The sequence below is a fragment of the Lithobates pipiens genome, unplaced genomic scaffold (genome assembly GCF_037356315.1).
Source record: "Lithobates pipiens isolate NorthernLeopardFrog02 unplaced genomic scaffold, aLitPip1_a1.2 Scaffold_19, whole genome shotgun sequence".
Taxonomy (NCBI): Eukaryota; Metazoa; Chordata; class Amphibia; order Anura; family Ranidae; genus Lithobates; species Lithobates pipiens.
This window is the reverse complement of record NW_027507764.1, coordinates 583,168,080-583,188,315: the sequence shown is the minus strand read 5'-3', so window position 1 is coordinate 583,188,315 and position 20,236 is coordinate 583,168,080. Positions and strand designations below refer to the sequence as shown.

Below are 20,236 nucleotides of genomic sequence, written 5' to 3'. Positions count from 1 at the left end.
ACACAATTGTAAACACATGGCTTGAAAAGAAAGACATCCATTGTATACAACTTGCCATGTGACCTGCTGTGATTAGTTACAGCAGTCACATGGTGCCTGCAAACGGGCCGGTACAATGATCAGTCATTGGCTATGCCCGGTGGATGCAGCCGGCAACAGATTGCGCTGCAGCGTGGCCCAGATCTGAGAGGTCGTAGGACGTCATAGGACATCCACCCGGATTAACTAGAGGCCTGCCCAGCCTATAGGCAACCTATTCCAGTCAGCTGTATGCACATATGTGGTGGCTGAGAAGGTGGGTTTTAAGGCTGGCCAGCTGCACATGCGTGTCCATGGGGAACTAGCTCGCAGTAAGCTTGCAATTGGGAGCTGCCAATCATGTGACTGCTTTGACAGCCAATTGCAGCAGTCACCTGGACAGAAAGCCGGCCTCCTCCTGTTAAGGGCTGGTGGGGTGATGACAAGGAGGAATTAAAAAAAAAAAAAAAAAACTCAAAGAACAAACAAAAAAGTAAATAAAAAAAAAACACAGTAAACAACATTTTATAATAAATTCCAGTGCTATAATTTATTTTTCAAAATTGATAAATTTGTACATAAAAGGGAATAGTCAATCCATTAAAGACCAAAAAAAAAATAATAAACCTGACTTGAAAATAGAAGCATATGTTATTAAAAAATGAAAGAAACACACACACATTTAATCAGAACGTAATCTGCCCATTTGTCAGCCATATTGTGAAACACAACAAACCGCCACGTGAGACAAAACTTATGTACAAAAGTGATTGTTAAATAAGGCTTTTCACAACCAGAAAATTGGATTCAGATTTTGTTCTTTTTTTTAATCCAACGTTTAAAAAAAAAAAAAAAAAAAAAAAAAAAAAAATGGTGTGAACGCGAGTGTCTCGGACATTCATAGTACAATGGAGAAATGGAGCAGGGATCCCCGACGGCGGTTTCATAGCCCCTCCGCAACCAGAGGTAGATACGACCTGGAGAGGCAAGTGCTTTGACGCAGGAGCTGCGGACCGCTGGCTATGGGACCGTCTTCGGGATCGACTGCCTTTTTTTTTTTTCAGGAAAGGGATTTTCTATGCTTTCCCTTCACGTTTGTAGAGTCATAAGAGAACCGTTCTCAGAGAGTGAGAAATCCAACAAAGGAAAGTAATAAAATGTAACAGACATTTTTATTTTATTTTTTTACAAAAAGGAAGTCACAATCTCGTTTGCGATCTTTTTTGGGCATGTAGGTCACGTTGGGTAAAATGGCCCATAACTAAAAAAGGTCATTTCATCCTCCCACAGCCACTGTGATATAAAAGAGTACCTGGTGTCTATGGAGGCAGCTAGCGCTCAGATTGGTAGCCTACTGGTTCGCTAGGAAGAAAATTTGCCGAGGCACTTGTGCCACTGCATCTGCTAAATTTCTCGATATTAAAATGGCAACACCTTTGGTGCGCCAGAATCCTGCTGTAGTTCATGTGACTTATTAAAGACCTAGGCACCTGGTTATGCCATCGCCGCTCAAAGGACCGGTATTCAGGTAGAACTGCTGACCCTTCCCATTCAGGCCAGCTTCACATAAGTGCACCCGCGGTTTCGTGCCTGCGGTCCGGTGCGTTACTGTTCACTGGTTCAAGACATTTTTCCCTGAATTTGCACCTGAACCAGACCGCCCCCCCCCAAAAAAAAATAAAAAAAAATAAAAAATAAAAAAAAAAGCACAGGACCCTTTTTTTTTCAATTACCACCGCAGCCACGTGAACCAGCTCTATTGAGAAATATACACTTAAGAAAAATGAATACAGCGGGGGCACAATGCCAAACCCCCTGAAAAAAAATGATTCGAAGGGCTTGTAGTTGGGGGGAGGTGGCAAAAACAAGTGGCTGAGCCATGTTTGTTTTAGCAGCTTCCTCCTGAGCTGCAAAGGCAGCCAGACTGGAGAAGTACACGTGCCGTAACAAGAATTACACTCCGTCGCGCTCGCTGGGCAATACCGCCACAAAACGTGGCTAATTCAAGGTGCGGTAGTGAGGTGACTTACTGCCACCCCCCCCCCCCACTTTTCAAATGTCCCTGCTGCGGATTGCTTCACAGAGGGGGTGGCAATGATAGCCATACACCTGACTTAGTGGGGGTGGGCAGGGTCATGGATGTTGAGGGGGGGAGGGGGGGTCTCCTTTGACTGTAGGTTGAATACCAATAGAGCCGCTCCATCACACAGGCACGCTTCAAAAAGTCAATGCGACTCCCACAATAAAATGTACCAATACATGTTCAGTCAGCTAGCACAGATTTATACAAGATGAAAGAAAAAAAAATTGTATTTTACAAAAATTCAGCTGGAAATCCCATGTCTGCAATCCAGCGGGGACACGCCAGGGTGCCAAGCGCACAGCTCCTCCATCTGTGGTAGCCGGCGGCACTTCTACAGAGGACGCCGCTTTACTGGACGTCTCAAACAGGGATATAAGGCTCCAAAGTGTCGTTTAGTTATTAGGTGACCTACACAGCACACAGTTGCGCACCCTTTTGGCCAAAATAATCATTTCAAAAAATCCACGAGCACTGGGGGGGGGGAACAAAAATACAGTTAAAAAAAACAAAAAAAACAAATGGTGTACTCGTTTCTAAGCTTCACATTTACACTTCAGCTCAAATTGTTTTACCATTCTTAGCAACAAGATATAACCAGACTATAGGAATTCATATGTAGTATATACACATTGACATTTAGTGTACCTGCTCTTTCCTGACATGTCTGACTAAAGGATGGGAAGCAGATCCATAAGCTTTGTAGATAGTTTGTATTACCTTATCTTATGCTTGTACAGGCTGTAAAAGTAGAATATGTAAACGTGTAAAAGTTATGGACATGTGATCAACCTAACCCTTACCACCAGCTCCCACCGGCCCCTAAAGCATTTCCTCAGCTTCCTGATCACGTGATTGGCTGTTACAGCAATCACATGACTAGGAGCCATCCTAAAAGCTCCTAATTGGATATAGTGAAGAGAAACCAGGGGGCACCGAGGGCGCGTGCGCTCACAGTCCTGGGGGGGCACCGAGGGCGCGTGCGCTCACAGTACTGGGGGGGCACCGAGGGCGCGTGCGCTCACAGTACTGGGGGGGCACCGAGGGCGCGTGCGCTCACAGTACTGGGGGGGCACCGAGGGCGCGTGCGCTCACAGTACTGGGGGGGGCACCGAGGGCGTGTGCGCTCACAGTACTGGGGGGGGCACCGAGGGCGCGTGCGCTCACAGTACTGGGGGGGCACCGAGGGCGCGTGCGCTCACAGTACTGGGGGGGCACCGAGGGCGCGTGCGCTCACAGTACTGGGGGGGCACCGAGGGCGCGTGCGCTCACAGTACTGGGGGGGCACCGAGGGCGCGTGCGCTCACAGTACTGGGGGGGCACCGAGGGCGCGTGCGCTCACAGTACTGGGGGGGCACCGAGGGCGCGTGCGCTCACAGTACTGGGGGGGCACCGAGGGCGCGTGCGCTCACAGTACTAGGGGGCACCGAGGGCGTGTGCGCTCCCATCATTCAAAAGTGAAACCAGCTGTGTATCACATCGCATTAAAACCCCCTTAGCTTAATACAAGTCTACAGAGAAGAGGTAGGCAAGCTTGGACCTCCAGCCATTGGGACACTACAAGTCCCATGATGCACCCCAACAGGCATGACTCCCACAGTCCTGATGTAATTTGTAGCTTCTCCCCAGCTGGAGTGCCGAGGTTGCCTATCCTTCCCATTGACCTTCAAGTGAGACTCTAGAGCTGGTCATACACGAGGCAATGTTCAGTGAATCTCAATCACGTTTAAATGAAAGGGAACCACACACAAGACAGCAAGTAATCAGAAACCAAGAAATCTACCACCCACGAGTTCAGTTGACCAACCAGAATTTGAACGATGACTGTAAAAATGGGCAGTTTTTTTATCTTGATGCCCATTTTCCATCTTTAATTGCTTTGAGGTTTCAAAAAATAAAAAAATAAATAAAAAAGTATGATCGCTTTACCAAACAGTCACCTGTATGGTCAGCTCAAGTGATCTCCTCCACACTTCTCATAACAGTTCTGCAAGGACATGGACTGTGCCGTCTGACATACCGTGAGCCACTAGAGTAGTCATTCTCAACCAGGGTTCCTCCAGAGCTTCCTAAGGGGTCCATAAGCAATTATTGCCTTTCAGATAAGTTCCCACTGACACCATTCATCATTTTTTTTAGCTCTCCATAAGGGAATAATTCTTCCAAATGGCCCACAAGTGTAAGGAGCATTCTCTGCAGAGACCATCACATTAATGGAACGTAAGCTCCAGATATAGCAATTATAAGCAGGGGTTCCTTGAGACAGGAAAGTTACTTTAAGGGTTCCTTCATGTTAAAAAAGGTTGGAAAAAAAAAAAAAAAAAAAAAAAAACACGCTAGATAACCAAAATTTTGATTTTGGGTTATAAAAGAATGACCAATATTATCCCATGATCAAATACATCACAAAATATAATGTAAAATAATTACATTTAGATAAATTTTTTATTAAAGTTTTCAAACAGTCAAAATATGTTCTCGCTTTCATCTTCAAAGCGGCAAAGTAAAAAATTTACAGAAAGTTTAAAGAAAAGCCAGTCTTGCACACCTACCCAGGGGCAGTAAAAAAAATAAAAAAAAAATAAAAAAAAAAAATACAAAAAGTACAATTACGGCAGATTTTAGATTTAGTTTTAAGCCGACTCAAAAATAAAGTCATAGTTGGTATTTTGGGATCTAAAGGAGTCTGTAGTCCTTGGATAATTTTGGTGATCATATACACCATGTAGTGAGATCTGACCAGCTAATTTTTTTTTTTTTTTTTTTTTTAGGGTTCACGACCACAACCAATTATTTTTTATTTTTTAAACAATTAGCTATATTGGATAGCCAAGGCACCACATCCTAGTAAAATTAGAAATACTACTATTGTATACCCACAATGGACTTCTGAGATGCCCCAGAAGAAAGCCACACCAATACAATATTAAAAATTTGGGGGAAGTACACTCCCCTTTACAATTTTATTAGCAAGGATAATTAAAACTGAGAAGAAGGAAAGAAGGGAAGAAAGAAGGAAAGAAGGGAAGAAGGGAAGAAAGAAGGAAAGAAGGGAAGAAAGAAGGAAAGAAGGGAAGAAAGAAGGAAAGAAGGGAAGAAAGAAGGAAAGAAGGGAAGAAAGAAGGAAAGAAGGGAAGAAAGAAGGAAAGAAGGGAAGAAAGAAGGAAAGAAGGGAAGAAAGAAGGAAAGAAGGGAAGAAGGAAAGATGGAAAGAAGAAGGGAAGAAGAAGGGAAGAAGAAGGGAAGAAGAAGGGAAGAAGAAGGAAAGAAGGGAAGAAGAAGGAAGAAGGGAAGAAGGAAGGAAGAAGAATTACTTAAAAACGGCATCCCCACCATAACTGTATACCAAACACGTATTTGATAAACAATATCCAACATGGGGTAAAAAAAAAAAAATCCCCTCAATTAACAAGACATTCACTTTAATGGTGAACAAAATTCCTCTACATGTTTCACAGGAGTCAATTCCTGCTTCTTCAGGAGGAAAGTAGGTGGGTAAGCCGCTCTTTCATTTTTAGAAAAATACAATAGTTTTGCGCTGGGAATGGAAAGGCTGAATCCCTCCAGCAAGACAACCTTGGCACCAAGGCAGTTAAGGGCAGGTGTGCCCCACACGTGGACATGGGGAGCATGCAGGGATCCTCCGCTTTCTAGCCAGGACAAGGAGGGAGGAGAAAAGAGAAATAGACCATCTGCTATATCATAACATTTTAGGAGACTCACCAAGGGGAACATGGTTTGCCTTCAGCGGATATACAACCGTGGCCAAAAGTTTTGAGAATGACACAAATATAACATTTTCACAAAGTCTGCTGCCTCAATTTTAAGGTTGGCAATTGGCATATACTCCAGAATGTTATGAAGAGCAATCAGACGAACTGCAATTAACTACAAAGTCCCTCTTTTGCCCTGAAAATTAACAATCCCATAAAAAAAAAAAAAAAAAAAAAGTTTCCACTGCATTTGTAAAGAAGGCTTCAGGGCGCCCAAGAAAGTCCAGCAAGTGCCAGGCTTGTCTCCTACAGTTGCTTCAGCTGTGGGATCGGGGGCACCACCAGGACAGAGTTTGCTCAGGAACAGCAGCAAGCAGGTGTGAGCGCATCTGCCTGCACAGTGAGAAGACTTTGAGGACAGCAAAGAAGCCACTTCTCTCCTGGAAAAAACGCATCAGGGACAGACTGAGGTTCTGCAAAATTTACAAGGGTTTCTAAAATATTATAAATCAATAAAATTAATCTTGTAAAACAGATATTTTCAGATACATGTATCAGATTGAATAAAAAAAATTATGCTTCCACGCAACCTGTTTCACCATTTATACAGCTTCTTCAGGAGAATATGCATCAATCCAAGTTAAACAATTCATGGAAAAAAAAAAGTTTACATAATAAACTTTTTTTTTTAAAAAGGTTGTAATTGTATAATCATAACATAATTCAAATATCATCAATAATACATAATAGTGTACATAGTAAAGTGTTTTCTTGTATTGTATCTTCAGTAATACATTGGCATTGTTACAATCATTTATAAGTTATAACACATACTTGTTAAATTGAATCAGATATTGTTTTATTGTTTCAGTGGTAGTTGACACCACAAAGAAATGATACAATTCAACAGGTATGTATTATAACTTATAAATAATTGTTAGCGTGCCAATGCATTACTGAAGGCACAGTACAAGAAAACACTTCAATATTAATACATAATGGTGTACATAGTAATGTTATTTGAATTATATTCTGATTATACAATTACAACCTTTTTTTTTTAAAAAGTTTACATTTATTATGCACATTTTCTTTCATGAATTATTTATTGTTCAATTTATATTAATGCATATACTCCTGAAGAAGCTGTATAAATAGTCGGCGAAACATGTTGAGTGGAAGCATAATTTTTTATTCAATCCGATATATGCATCTGTTGAAAAAAAAAATCTGTTTTGGAAGATGAATTTTATGGATTTAAAATAATGATTTTAGAAATGTGTCCATTTGCGCCTTTAAAGTCCCCATTTTGTTCTATTTTTCGACTACGCAGAAAGGTTTCACCAAGAGCCTAAAGAAAACCCAGAGCTCGAGTCTAAGATGGGAACTCTTCCAACTGTGCATAAAGTTTTCACGAAGATCCTATACCAGGGATATGCAATTAGCGGACCTCCAGCTGTTGCAAAACTACAAGTCCCCTCATGCCTCTGGGTGTCATGCTTGTGCCTCAGAGTCTTGCCTCATGGGACTTGTAGTTCTGCAAGAGCTGGGAGGTCCGCTAATTGCATATGCCTGTCCTATAGTAAGCCCAAAAATCAAATTTCCAAGGTGGCAGCACTTCCTCATAAGAAGCAAGGTTTCACCAAAAATCTATCCAAGCCAAAAATCCCGTGTCTAAGGTGGGAACACGTCCTACTGGGCATAAAAGGTTTCACCAAGAGCCTATAAAAACCCAACAATCCCGTGTCTATGGTGGGAACACATCCTACTGGGCATAAAGGTTTCAGCAAGAGCCTATAAAGACCCAACAATCCCGTGTCTATGGTGGGAACACATCCTACTGGGCATAAAAGGTTTCACTAAGAGCCTATAAAAACCCAACAATCCCGTGTCTAAGGTGGGAACACTTCCTACTGGGCATAAAGGTTTGAGCAAGAGCCTATAAAAACCCAACAATCCCGTGTCTATGGTGGGAACACATCCTACTGGGCATAAAAGGTTTCACCAAGAGCCTGTGGAAACCCAACAATCCCGTGTCTATGGTGGGAACACTTCCTAATGGGCATAAAAGGTTTCACCAAGAGCCTGTGGAAACCCAACAATCCCGTGTCTATGGTGGGAACACTTCCTACTGGGCATAAAAGGTTTCACCAAGAGCCTGTGGAAACCCAACAATCCCGTGTCTATGGTGGGAACACTTCCTAATGGGCATAAAGGTTTCACCAAGAGCCTGTGGAAACCCAGCGTTCCCAAGTCTAAGGTAGGAATTCTTCCTACTGTGCAGAAAGGTTTCACCAAGAGCCTATCCAAGACAACAATTCTGTATCCAACGTGTGAACACTTCTTACTGGGCAGAGGTTTCACCAAGAGCCTCCAAAAAACCCAACGATCCCGTGTCTAAGGTGGGAACACTTTCGCACTTGGCATAAAGGTTTTACGAAGAGCCTAAACAAACTCAGTTGCACGGAGTCTAAGGTAGGTATAGTTCCTATAGACTATTTCACCAATAGCCTATACTAACCCAAAGATCCCGTGTCCAAGGTGGGAGTGCATCCTACCGGCCAGAAAGAGCACCAAGAACCTATCCAAGCCAACAATCCTGTGTCCAAGGTAAGAATACTTCCTACCGGGAATAACGTTTTCACCAAGAGCCTACAGAAACCCAATGATCCCGCGTCTAAAAGGTGGGAACACTTCCTGCTAAAAAGGTTTCACCAAGAGTCTGTGTAGCAACCCAACAATCTTATGTCTAAGGTGGCCAAACGTCATACTAAAAAGGTTTCACCATGAGCCTGTACAAGAGATAAGTAATAAACCCGTATTTACAAAGGTCATGACTTTACTGCCCAGTCTTAAAAGGATCACTACAGTTTTGTCAAAGTCAGAGGCCAAGAAACTGCTATTTATAATGCTTTACCTTTAAGTTTCAGACTAAACCATTCCCTGGTCTGGCCTGCGCGAGTTACCAATCCCGCGCTTGCACGTTCTAGCCAAGTATCTCCTTTCTTGCTCACGTTCCTCGTCTCCAATGAATGGAGATTATAAAAAAAAAACAAATAAAAAACAAAAAACAAAAAAAAAAAAACAAACACTCTTGAACACTTTAGTTCTATATTGCGATAGGTCACAGTAAAACAACGAGTGACCTGTGCACCTTCTATCCCTACTGGACACTAGGGGGCGAGCAAGAGCAATGAGTTACGAAGCTATAGCATTCAAAGCACCAGGATCCGCGTGGGCCGGCCAGTTATAATAAAACTTGGTCTAAACTAAAAGGGTAAAGAAGTGAAAATTAATTTCTGTCCTCTAACTTCAACAAGACGTACCCTCTAATTATATATATATATATATATATATATATATATATATATATAAAAAAAAAGTGAAATGTGCAGCTGGACTACAAGTCCCCCCCTCCCAAAAGTCTGGCCCACACATTAAAAAAAGGTGCCAAAACACCCTCCTCCCTCGAGAAAAACAAAACAAAAAAACCCTATATATTACATAATGCATTATACAGTGGCAAACGTATATTTACAAGAAGCTATATAAAATGTAATTCTTGTGGAAAACAAATCGAGTAGCTTCTACTTCAGTCTTGCCCTTGCTTTTTGCAGTGGGTGAGTGGAGGAGGGGTACGCCTGTGTGCGCGCGCGGGGGTCTGATGTAGCATCGCGGGGGTCTGATGTAGCATCGCGGGGGTCTGATGTAGCATCGCGGGGGTCTGATGTAGCATCGCGGGGGTCTGATGTAGGTGTGCTTTGGCAATAAGTCACAGCGGTTACATAATGCAGCACTTGTTCTTGTGGTTGTGCGGGTCTTTGAACCGTAGCCTCTGCTTTGGCCGGTATTTCTCCAAGTAAGTCAGCTGCTTGCTGTTGATGGCGCCCCGCCGTTTCCTGCAAGAAAAAACAAAAAACAAAAGGCTCTTGAGGTTTCTGACCATGGGATCCTTCAGTCTTGCACAGTTGTACACCGGCTCCCTCTGCTGGACTGAAATGGCTCCCTTCCGATTTCACCGCACACTGTTAGCTTCTCACAATGTGCATTAGAAGCTGCAGCAAGTCGGATCGAGCCCCGCCCCATTTCTTGGCTTGAGGATCTCCAGCATCATTAGCCCTCCCCCCCCCCCCCCCAGCCTGACTGTCCCTGGCCCCGCCCCCTTTTTCAGCTCACTTATGGAGGCTCAGCATCACATGTGGGCATTACCTGCAACCAAATTCGGCCTGCTTAGGAACGCCCACTCCGCCAGACTGACACCCACCTACCCATGATGCTAGCCCACTGCTTGCATCAGGGCTGAGCACTCTTGGGGAGTACAGAGCTTGGGTGCTGGGATGTTTTTAGGAAGCCGTGTACAGCAACCTGCCGGCCCCTCCCACCAGCCATGATCTGCCTGCATTGCATAGAGAAGCACAGAGACCCGGTGATGACATAAGTGGATCCAATAATGTATTGTAAATGGAAAGGGGTTTAAACAATTAGCATGTTTTTTTGTTTTTGTTTATTTTATTTAAGGACTGCAGAACATAGAAAAAATACATTGTTAGCATGTTGGGGGGGGGGGGGGGGGCAAAATATTAGCAGATTAAACATTAAAAGTGATTGTAAGGGTTTGTTAAATAAAAAAATAAAAAAACACTAACATGTAACACTTACCTGCTCTGTGCATTTGTTTTTGCACAGAGCGGCCCCGATCCTCCTCTTCTGGGATCCCAAGGTGGCGCTCCTGGCTCCTCCTCTTCACTGGGTGACCCCCCTTTCCATGGGGACACTCATGTAGGCGCGCTCCCGCGTCCATTCACACAGCAGGACTCAGCCCCGCCCCCACCCGCGTCATTGGATTTGATTGACAGCAGCGAATGGTTCCCTGCTGCTATCTATCCGATGAGGACACGAGACAGTGGCTGGAGCCGCTGGGCTCGTCCGAGACGCTGGACCGATCGGGCTCAGGTAAGAAAAAGAGGGGCTGGGGGCTGTTGCAGTACAGGAGGTTTTTCACCTTAAAGCATAGAATGCATTAAAGCGGCATTCCGCCCAATAAATAAATAAATGAAAAAAAAAACACAAGAGTCCCGCAGCGAAGTCGGCACCGCAGCTGATGTTTTCTATCGGCTGTTGGGTGCTGCTGCCACCATTGCGGGTAAGGGTACTTGGCAGTGTAGCCTTACGGTTTCACACCGGGAACCCTACTGCGCATGTGCGAGGCCCCGCCCCTCTCTCCTACTGCCCCGCGGTGATGTCACGGGCCGCGGCCCGGACTCCTGGAAGTGGGAACAGGATACCTGCCAAAGACAGATATCCTGTACGCGCCCCCACCCAAAGGTGCAAATTGTGGCACCGGAGAGTGAGAGGAGACAAATGAGTGGAAGTTCCCCTTTTTGGTGGATCTCCGCTTCAAGGTGAAAAACCTTGAGAGTTTACAACTCCTTTCACTTTTAAAGCAGAAATAAACCCTCATAATGGGCACAGCGGGTGTACAGACCTGGGAACTTGGCACAGGGAAGGCAGGAACCCCTCATAATGGGCACAGCGGGTGTACAGACCCGGGAACTTGGCACAGGGATGGTGGGAACCCCTCATAATGGGCACAGCAGGTGTACAGACCCGGGAACTTGGCACAGGGAAGGTGGGAACCCCTCATAATGGGCACAGCGGGTGTACAGACCTGGGAACTTGGCACAGGGATGGTGGGAACCCCTCATAATGGGCACAGCGGGTGTACAGACCTGGGAACTTGGCACAGGGAAGGTGGGAACCCCTCATAATGGGCACAGCGGGTGTACAGACCTGGGAACTTGGCACAGGGAAGGTGGGAACCCCTCATAATGGGCACAGCGGGTGTACAGACCTGGGAACTTAGCACAGGGAAGGCAGGAACTCCTCATAATGGGCACAGCGGGTGTACAGACCCGGGAACTTGGCACAGGGATGGTGGGAACCCCTCATAATGGGCACAGCGGGTGTACAGACCTGGGAACTTGGCACGGGGAAGGTGGGAACCCCTCATAATGGGCACAGCGGGTGTACAGACCTGGGAACTTGGTACAGGGATGGTGTGAACCCCTCATAATGGGTACAGCGGGTGTACAGACCTGGGAACTTGGCACAGGGATGGTGGGAACCCCTCCTAATAAGAGTCCCTGAGAACAGGCTGAGACTGTCCAGTACTAACTTACCAGTTTCTACCAAAGACAGATATGAGTTTTAGGAGGACTGACCCCTTAGATTGGCCAATAACAAACATTTCCACATATTCAGCAGCCTGCCGAGTTCTCATCCTCCGGCTGCAATATGGGAAGATGGTGACAAGCTCTCATACAGAAGGATAGCTCAGCCAAAAGGGAAGAATTAGCCAATGAGAACTCCGATCCTCCCCGCAGCAGAGATCATGTGACCAAAGGTCCATGCTTTTGGCTATGAGCAGCACTGAGTGAAGCCCGGGAGGAGCATTTTAGCCCTTTATTACTCTATCACAGGAAGCTTGTAAATGTGCAGATCCAGAAGAGAAAGACGCAACCACGGTACAAAGACACAGATACTCACTGCCGGATGAACTGAATGGCATCTTCATACTTCATTCCGCTCTCAATAAGGGCGAGGGCCACCAGGACAGGAGCTCTGCAAAGGGAAAACAGACCAAGATAAAGGAATATATTGAGTTTGTAAAATATTTTCACACTTTCATTATTATTTAAATATTTAAAATGGTGACCTAGGTGGAATCTAAAGTAAATATAGTTGGTTTTGGATACATTAGTATGGGAAGGGTGGGGAGAGTGTAAACTCCCTCTCTTAACAGCTATACAACATATTCACGGAGATTACAGAGATGAGCGGGTTTTTTACTCTCTTCTTTCTCTTTCCCCCTCCTTTTTTTCTTTTATGTTTGTAATAAAATTGTGGAAATGCAATAAATATTTTTTTTAAAATAGTCCAGGAAAGACAGTCGGCACGAGGAGTCAAGAGACCGCAGAGAGAAAAAGGCTTATCCCCTTTTTCTTGCAACATATGTATTTGGCAATGCTACAGACTGCAATAACCTACATCTGCCAGTAGATGGAGCTCTTGTCAAACTCATCATACATCCTAGAGCCACTAAAGTAGCTCTCCGCAGAGCATTTAATTGCAAGTGAAGCGTATCTAAATGCGCTAGGGATGCACTGATCCTGCAAAGTTAACCCTTCATGTTCTGAACCACAAAAAAAGAGGATGGAACCCTTCAGTGTGGCAGTAAAGCAATGGGGATTTAGAGATGAAGGGCACCTGTAAAGTATTTTATTTATTAATGGGTCCCCAGCATGCTGTATTGCATCAGAGAAGGTTTACAGATTGTGGGCGGAGCCAATTAAATGAAATTGTTGGAAACCCTTGACTCACAGCGCAGGCCGCAGAGAAAGCCACCTACCTGCCCAGTCCGGCCACGCAGTGAACGGCTACACAGCAACCGGGATCTTCACAGAACTTCGCTTTCAGCAGATTTAACCAATCGTCCACGATTTTGGTTGGGGGAGGAGCTCCGTCATCAAATGGCCAATCCTAAAAGAAAGAAAACCAAATCAGATGAGAGATCCCTCTGTTCACTACTTTGCTCAGTTCTATCAAATCAGAATCAGCGTCACACACGTGAGTGTTACCTATGCAAATACAGCCTGCCTAAGAACGCCCACTCCTCCAGACTCAGTGCCACATGTGGGCGTTACCTATGCAAATACAGCCTAGGAACGCCCACTCCTCCAGACTAACTCAGTGCCACATGTGGGCGTTACCTATGCAAATACAGCCTGCCTAGGAACGCCCACTCCTCCAGACTCAGTGCCACATGTGGGCGTTACCTATGCAAATACAGCCTGCCTAGGAACGCCCACTCCCCCAGACTCAGTGCCACGTGTGGGCGTTACCTATGCAAATACAGCCTGCCTAGGAACGCCCACTCCTCCAGACTCAGTGCCACATGTGGGCGTTACCAATGCAAATACAGCCTAAGAACGCCCACTCCTCCAGACTAACTCAGAGTCACATGTGGGCGTTACCTATGCAAATACAGCCTGCCTAGGAACGCCCACTCCTCCAAACTCAGCGTCACATGTGGGCATTACCAATGCAAATACAGCCTAGGAACGCCCACTCCTCCAGATCAACTCAGCGTCACATGTGGGCATTACCTATGTAAATACAGCCTGCCTAGGAACGCCCACTCCTCCAGACTCGGCGTCACGTGGGCGTTACCTATGCAAATACAGCCTAGGAACGCCCACTCCTCCAGACCAACTCAGCGTCACATGTGGGTGTTACCTATGCAAATACAGCCTGCCTAGGAACGCCCACTCCTCCAGACTAAAAAAAAAATTAAAAATATATATATATTTCACAAAATCACAAACAGCTTTGAGCTTGCGCTCTGTTGCACTAATACTGTGTGACATAAATTAGAACTACCACCATTTAATTCTCCAGGGACAGAAATGTCATTCTTAAATGTTAATAGCAAAACATATATCATTTTTTCATCATGTAAAGAAAGTTATTACGGTTTGATAAATTTGTATTGAACTATACATTTCGTGTTATTGATTGTACTTTTTTTTTGCATGCGTTTAGAAAATAAATTTAGTTTTTCTCTTCCTAAAATACATTATCTAAACATGCAAAAAAAAAAAAAAGAAAAAAAAAGGCACAATAATCAATAAGAGGAAATATAGTTTAATACAAATTTATCAAACAGTAATATATTCTTTTTTCATCAAGAAAGTTATGTTTTGCCATTATTACAGTTTGATACATTTGTATTGAACTATATTTTGTGTTATCGATTATTGCGCCTTTATTTTTTATGTAGGTTTTTAGAAAATTAATTTTAAGAAAGGAAATACAACATTTTCTAAACGCATGCAAAAAAATAAAAATATAAAAGGCGAAATAATCAACACAAAATATAGTTAGCAAACAGTAATAATAAAATGGAAAAACTTTTTCCATCGAGTAAAGAAATATAGTTCAATACAAATTTAACAAAAACAGGAAGAACTTTAACATGATAAAAAAATATAATATGTTTTGCCATTATTACCGTTTGATAAATTTGTATTTGCTTTTTTTTTTTTGCAGGCGTTTAGAAAATAATTTTTTTTTTCCTTTCCTAAAATTAATTTTCTTAATGCATTCAAAAAAAATTAACTAAAAAAAAAAATCAAATAAAAAAGGCACATCAATAGCACGAAATATAGTTCAATACAAATTTATCAAACAGTAAACTTTATTTTACATGATGAAAAATGATTATATATTTTGTGATTACTGTTTGATACATTTGTATTGAACTGTATATGTCATGTTAATTTTTTTTTTTTTTTTGGAAAGGAACATGACATATACAGTTCAATACAAATGTATCAAACAGTAATCACAAAACATAATTTTTCATCATGTAAAAAAAAGTTATTACTGTTTGATAAATTTGTATTGAACTATACTTCATATTATTGATTATTGTGCCTTTTTTTTGCATGTGTTTAGGGGAAGAAAAAAAAAACCAAAAAAAAAAAACCACAATATGAAATATAGTTCAATACAAATGTATCAAACAGTAATAATCACAAAACATATTTTTCATTATGTAAAAAAGTTATTACTGTTTAATAAATTTCTATTGAACTATATTTCGTATTATTGAATATTGTGCTTTTTTTGCACAATAATCCAAAATATAGTTCAATAAAAATTTATTAAACAGTAATTTTTTTTTTCCCCCCATGATGAAAAATTATATGTTTTGCGATTATTACTGTTTGATACATTTGTATTGAACTACATTTCATATTGTGACTTTTTTTTCTTCCCCTAAACACATGCAAAAAAAAAAGGCACAATAATCAATAATACGAAATATAGTTCAATACAAATTTATCAAACAGTAATAACTTTTTTTACATGATGAAAAATTATGTTTTGTGATTACTGTTTGATACATTTGTATTGAACTGCTGTATATGTCATATTTTTTTTTTTTTTGGAAAGGAAAAAGAAATGAAGTCCCCTGGCAGTGAAAGGGTTAATCATTTAGCTCCATTTCCTTCTCATTCACTCGTTTACTTCCTGCAGCGCGGGGAATGAGACTCAAGTATTGTGATTTTTTTTTTTGTTCTCCCGATCGCTACAAATTGCTGAAATCGAAGCCTCAGATTTTATTGACAATGTCGGTAAGCGGGGGTCCTCTGAGTGGGTGACGGCGGTAAAAACCATGAAATACGCATTTTCCAGCGCGAGGACGCGCGTGTTTCCATCCTGGGATTATTCAGCCGACGTTCAGCCAGAAAGCCCTTCATTAGAGTGACAAATATAGCCCTTATCACGCTCTCCGGCAAGGTCTGCTATTTATAGCGCAATGTAAACAACGCCAGCGCTGCAGGAAAGGCCTTCGCTTCGGGGCTGCGGAGACCGCGAGCTGCAGAGATGCGTTTCCTTCTTCTCGGCCAAGTAGCCATAGATCATAAATCGGATGACATTGAGCCGCTAAAGCCCTGCGTGTCATCAACTATTGCCACTTTTTTTTTTCTTAAACAGGATACGGTTTTGATTTTTTTTTTATTCTTTCTGCTGATCTCCTGCAGCCTGTTTCCGACACTTCCTGCCAACACTGGCTGCACATCGTTGTTCTGCACCAGCTCCCCCGATGGCGACGACCATGCAATGTGTGCTAAAACTGGCTGCCTGTACTCTCCACTGGGGGTGACAACACAGGATCCCAATTGGAGACCAGGATAAAACGTTGTCACTCTAACAGGAAAAGCCAGATTCTGCTGACCATTCACGGCAGGATCGCCAGGTAGGATTTTAATAAAAATTTACAGAGATTATTAAAGACTGAAAAATTATTTTGGAAATAAAAGCTCCGTATGCACATGCAATGGACCTACACTTCCCTCTGAAAAGTGATCAGTGAATTGCTTTTTAGAGTGCAGTCGAGTGGCGATTCACAAGGAGGAGATACTACTGCATCCCGAATCCCCTTGTTTAATGCCAAGGGGGATTACAAATTGCAAGATTGGCACACAGATGCCGCTCAATCCTTTACTCATCTTTTGTCGCTTTTTAAAATAAAAGAGTGGTTGTGCCCGGAGCCCGGCTTTAATCTGCGATGTCCTCGAGGTGCCTCTGGGGACGCCGGAGGAGATTCATCTGTGCCAGAGGGCATTAAAGCAACAAAGAATTAGAAAGCCCATCGCTTCGCTGGTTCTGGAATTCCAAGGCTGAAGGGTGACAGACCGGAAAGAAAAACCAAGCAAAAAATAACTGGCAAAAGTTGGCACCGCCAGCCTGGCATTATCCGAGTACACGGGACCCTCCATCCAAACACCGCCCGCCATGGCACCACAGAATACCCCATCACATCACTCAGCAGATACACGAGCAATGCCACTGAAACATTATATTACAGGGTTAGGTAAATGCTGGAGGGTTACAGCTCTTATCCCCCCCAGGAGCCATATTGGTGAGATCTCTGCCCTGGGTTCCCGGGTCTGTACACCTGCTGTGCCCATTATGAGGGGTTCCCACCATCCCGGTGCTGAGTTCTTGGGTCTGTACACCTGCTGTGCCCATTATGAGGGGTTCCCACCATCCCTGTGCCAAGTTCCTGGGTCTGTACACCTGCTGTGCCCATTATGAGGGGTTCCCACCATCCCTGTGCCAAGTTCCTGGGTCTGTACACCTGCTGTGCCCATTATGAGGGGTTCCCACCATCCCTGTGCCAAGTTCCTGGGTCTGTACACCTGCTGTGCCCATTATGAGGGGTTCCCACCATCCCTGTGCCAAGTTCCTGGGTCTGTACACCTGCTGTGCCCATTATGAGGGGTTCTCGTCATCCCTGTGCTGAGTTCCCGGGTCTGTACACCTGCTGTGCCCATTATGAGGGGTTCCCACCATCCCTGTGCCGAGTTCCCGGGTCTGTACACCCGCTGTGCCCATCACTTAGCACACCAGTCTCCACCTCCAACTAAAACTGCACCTTTGGCAGGACTGACCCTTCACAAACCAGCAGGAACCTTATAAAAGGAAAACTGTAGAGCATTTTCTATGCGTGTTACCTAGGCAGAGTTATTGATGCTGAAAGCCATGCTTGATCAGGCTTTGACGTTTTATCTACATAGGGTTCCATATTTTAGTCATCTGTATATCAAAGTAGGAACTTTCTACTCTATAAAATCACAATTTTGAGGAGTCCATTGGGGGAGACGGAAGTCTTTGGCCTTTTTGGTTATCCCACTTCCTGCAAAAAGATTGCATACTGGCAAAGAAGAAAATTGTAGGCCAGCCCAGGCTGAAGCCTCTCACTACCAGTCTCATTTGTGTTCTAGGAGGATGGACGTCTTTCTTCAACCTTAGGCACCAGTTTGATTTCCCATGTGCTCCCTCTGGTGGTGTTGGCAGGTTCCTCGATTTGGCGGGAGGGGGGGGGGGGGGTCACGGTTAGGCCTCATTTGGTATCAAGTTTCAGGTGTTTGTCCTTCAGGCAGTTCTTGGGTTGCAGGTAGTTTTTTTTTTTTTTTTTATATGTTGTTGCCCATCTAAAATCCATTGATGGATATAGATCGGTTCCAATATCAATGATCATGCTCTTGGCACTGCTTTGCTACAAAACTGAGGCCCAAGCTGGTATTGAGAGGGATTGTCCTGTGTTGGCTTACAGTTTATACTGCCACCTACAGGAGGATCTGACACTGGAAAACAACCTTAAAGGGGTATGACTCTTCCTGTGCTGGAGCCAGTGGGAGGAAGGGTGCCCCCAAGGGCTGGAGCCAGTGGGAGGAAGGGTGCCCCCAAGGGCTGGAGCCAGTGGGAGGAAGGGTGCCCCCAAGGGCTGGAGCCAGTGGGAGGAAGGGTGCCCCCAAGGGCTGGAGCCAGTGGGAGGAAGGGTGCCCCCAAGGGCTGGAGCCAGTGGGAGGAAGGGTGCCTCCAAGGGCTGGAGCCAGTGGGAGGAAGGGTGCCTCCAAGGGCTGGAGCCAGTGGGAGGAAGGGTGCCTCCAAGGGCTGGAGCCAGTGGGAGGAAGGGTGCCTCCAAGGGCTGGAGCCAGTGGGAGGAAGGGTGCCTCCAAGGGCTGGAGCCAGTGGGAGGAAGGGTGCCTCCAAGGGCTGGAGCCAGTGGGAGGAAGGGTGCCCCAAGGGCTGGAGCCAGTGGGAGGAAGGGTGCCCCAAGGGCTGGATAAAGGCAGGGCCGCAGTTCCTGGTATAGAGGAACAACTTTTTCATCCTAGCATAGAGAATGCATTAGAACTACAGACCCCCCCCCCCCCCCCCATCTCCATAACACAGGCGGGTGGGGTTAACAGACTCCCTGAGATTTCAGTGATGCAGAGTCAAAAAAAGAAAATTCGCTCATTGGATTCCGGGCAGGGTCATTTATTTTATTTTTTTCACTTTTAGCAGATAGAAGACTTTCTATGGTATATTTACAAGACAAAAGATGATAAGAAGTAGAGGAGTGATAATCAGCAGCTTGTATCTCCTACAATAAGGCGGACTTTCACTTACCATAACGGTGATGCCATCTTTCTCCAGGGGCGTCTTGTCATATGTGATCTCGCACACTCTGACCACGGTGGTGACCCCGTACTTCTTCAGATCCTACACAGAATAAAAACAGACCGTGAGGGCAATGCAAAGGCAGGAGAACTGTGGAACCCCAACCAAAGCATCTTCTGAGCCGAGTGGGGAAGGTGGACAACTGAAGTTTGGGGAGATTTCTCTCACTTGCCATCTCTCCAACTACACAGGAAGTGGAGAAGACGACTTTACCCTCTACAAATCTGCCCTTCTCAAAGACAACTCCTGCCTCCACACGGCTAAACAAACCTATTACAACACTCTCGTCAAAACCCTCTCATCCAAACCTCATCAACTCTTTTCTACCCTTAATTCCTTACATCACCCCCCCCCCCCCCCACCACTGCCCTCACCCACAAACTTTCTTACCGCTCAACAGATTGCCAACCATTTCAATAGCAAAAGCGACACAACTCGCAAGGAGATATCCAGCATTCAAATTCTTCCCCTACCCAACACATCGGGTCCAACACCACTAACACCACACTCGATACTCTCCTCCTCTTGCCCAGTTACGGCAGGTTAATTTGATAAACTCCTCTCCATGGCTCAGCTGTCCCCTCTCAATTACTGCGACCACCTTCCTACGCTAGCCTAAAATCCCTAACCCACATCTTCAACCTCTCCCTCTCCTCCAGTGCCGACCTTTCCTTCCCCGCTCAAACATGCACTGGTTACCACCATACTCAAAAAACCCTCACTAGACCCCACCTGTTTGAATAACGCAAGACCCATCTCCCCGCTTCCATTTGCCTCCAAGCTGATTGAACGCCTTGTCCATGACCGAATGAGTCGCTACCTCATGGACAACCACCTTCATGAC

At 44.5% G+C, this 20,236-nt stretch overlaps 1 protein-coding gene across 1 annotated transcript; it reads right to left on the bottom strand.

The window, feature by feature from the left end:
- Positions 1–541: 541 nt before the first annotated feature.
- LOC143997718 (protein tyrosine phosphatase type IVA 3) lies at positions 542–19,434 on the bottom strand (the record flags this gene model as incomplete). Its single annotated transcript, XM_077493499.1, is given in 4 exon segments — positions 542–9,710; positions 12,358–12,432; positions 13,220–13,350; positions 19,342–19,434. Coding segments are annotated over 4 exon segments (417 nt in total), but the record flags the coding sequence as incomplete, so codon positions are not given.
- Between the last annotated feature and the right edge of the window lie 802 nt (positions 19,435–20,236).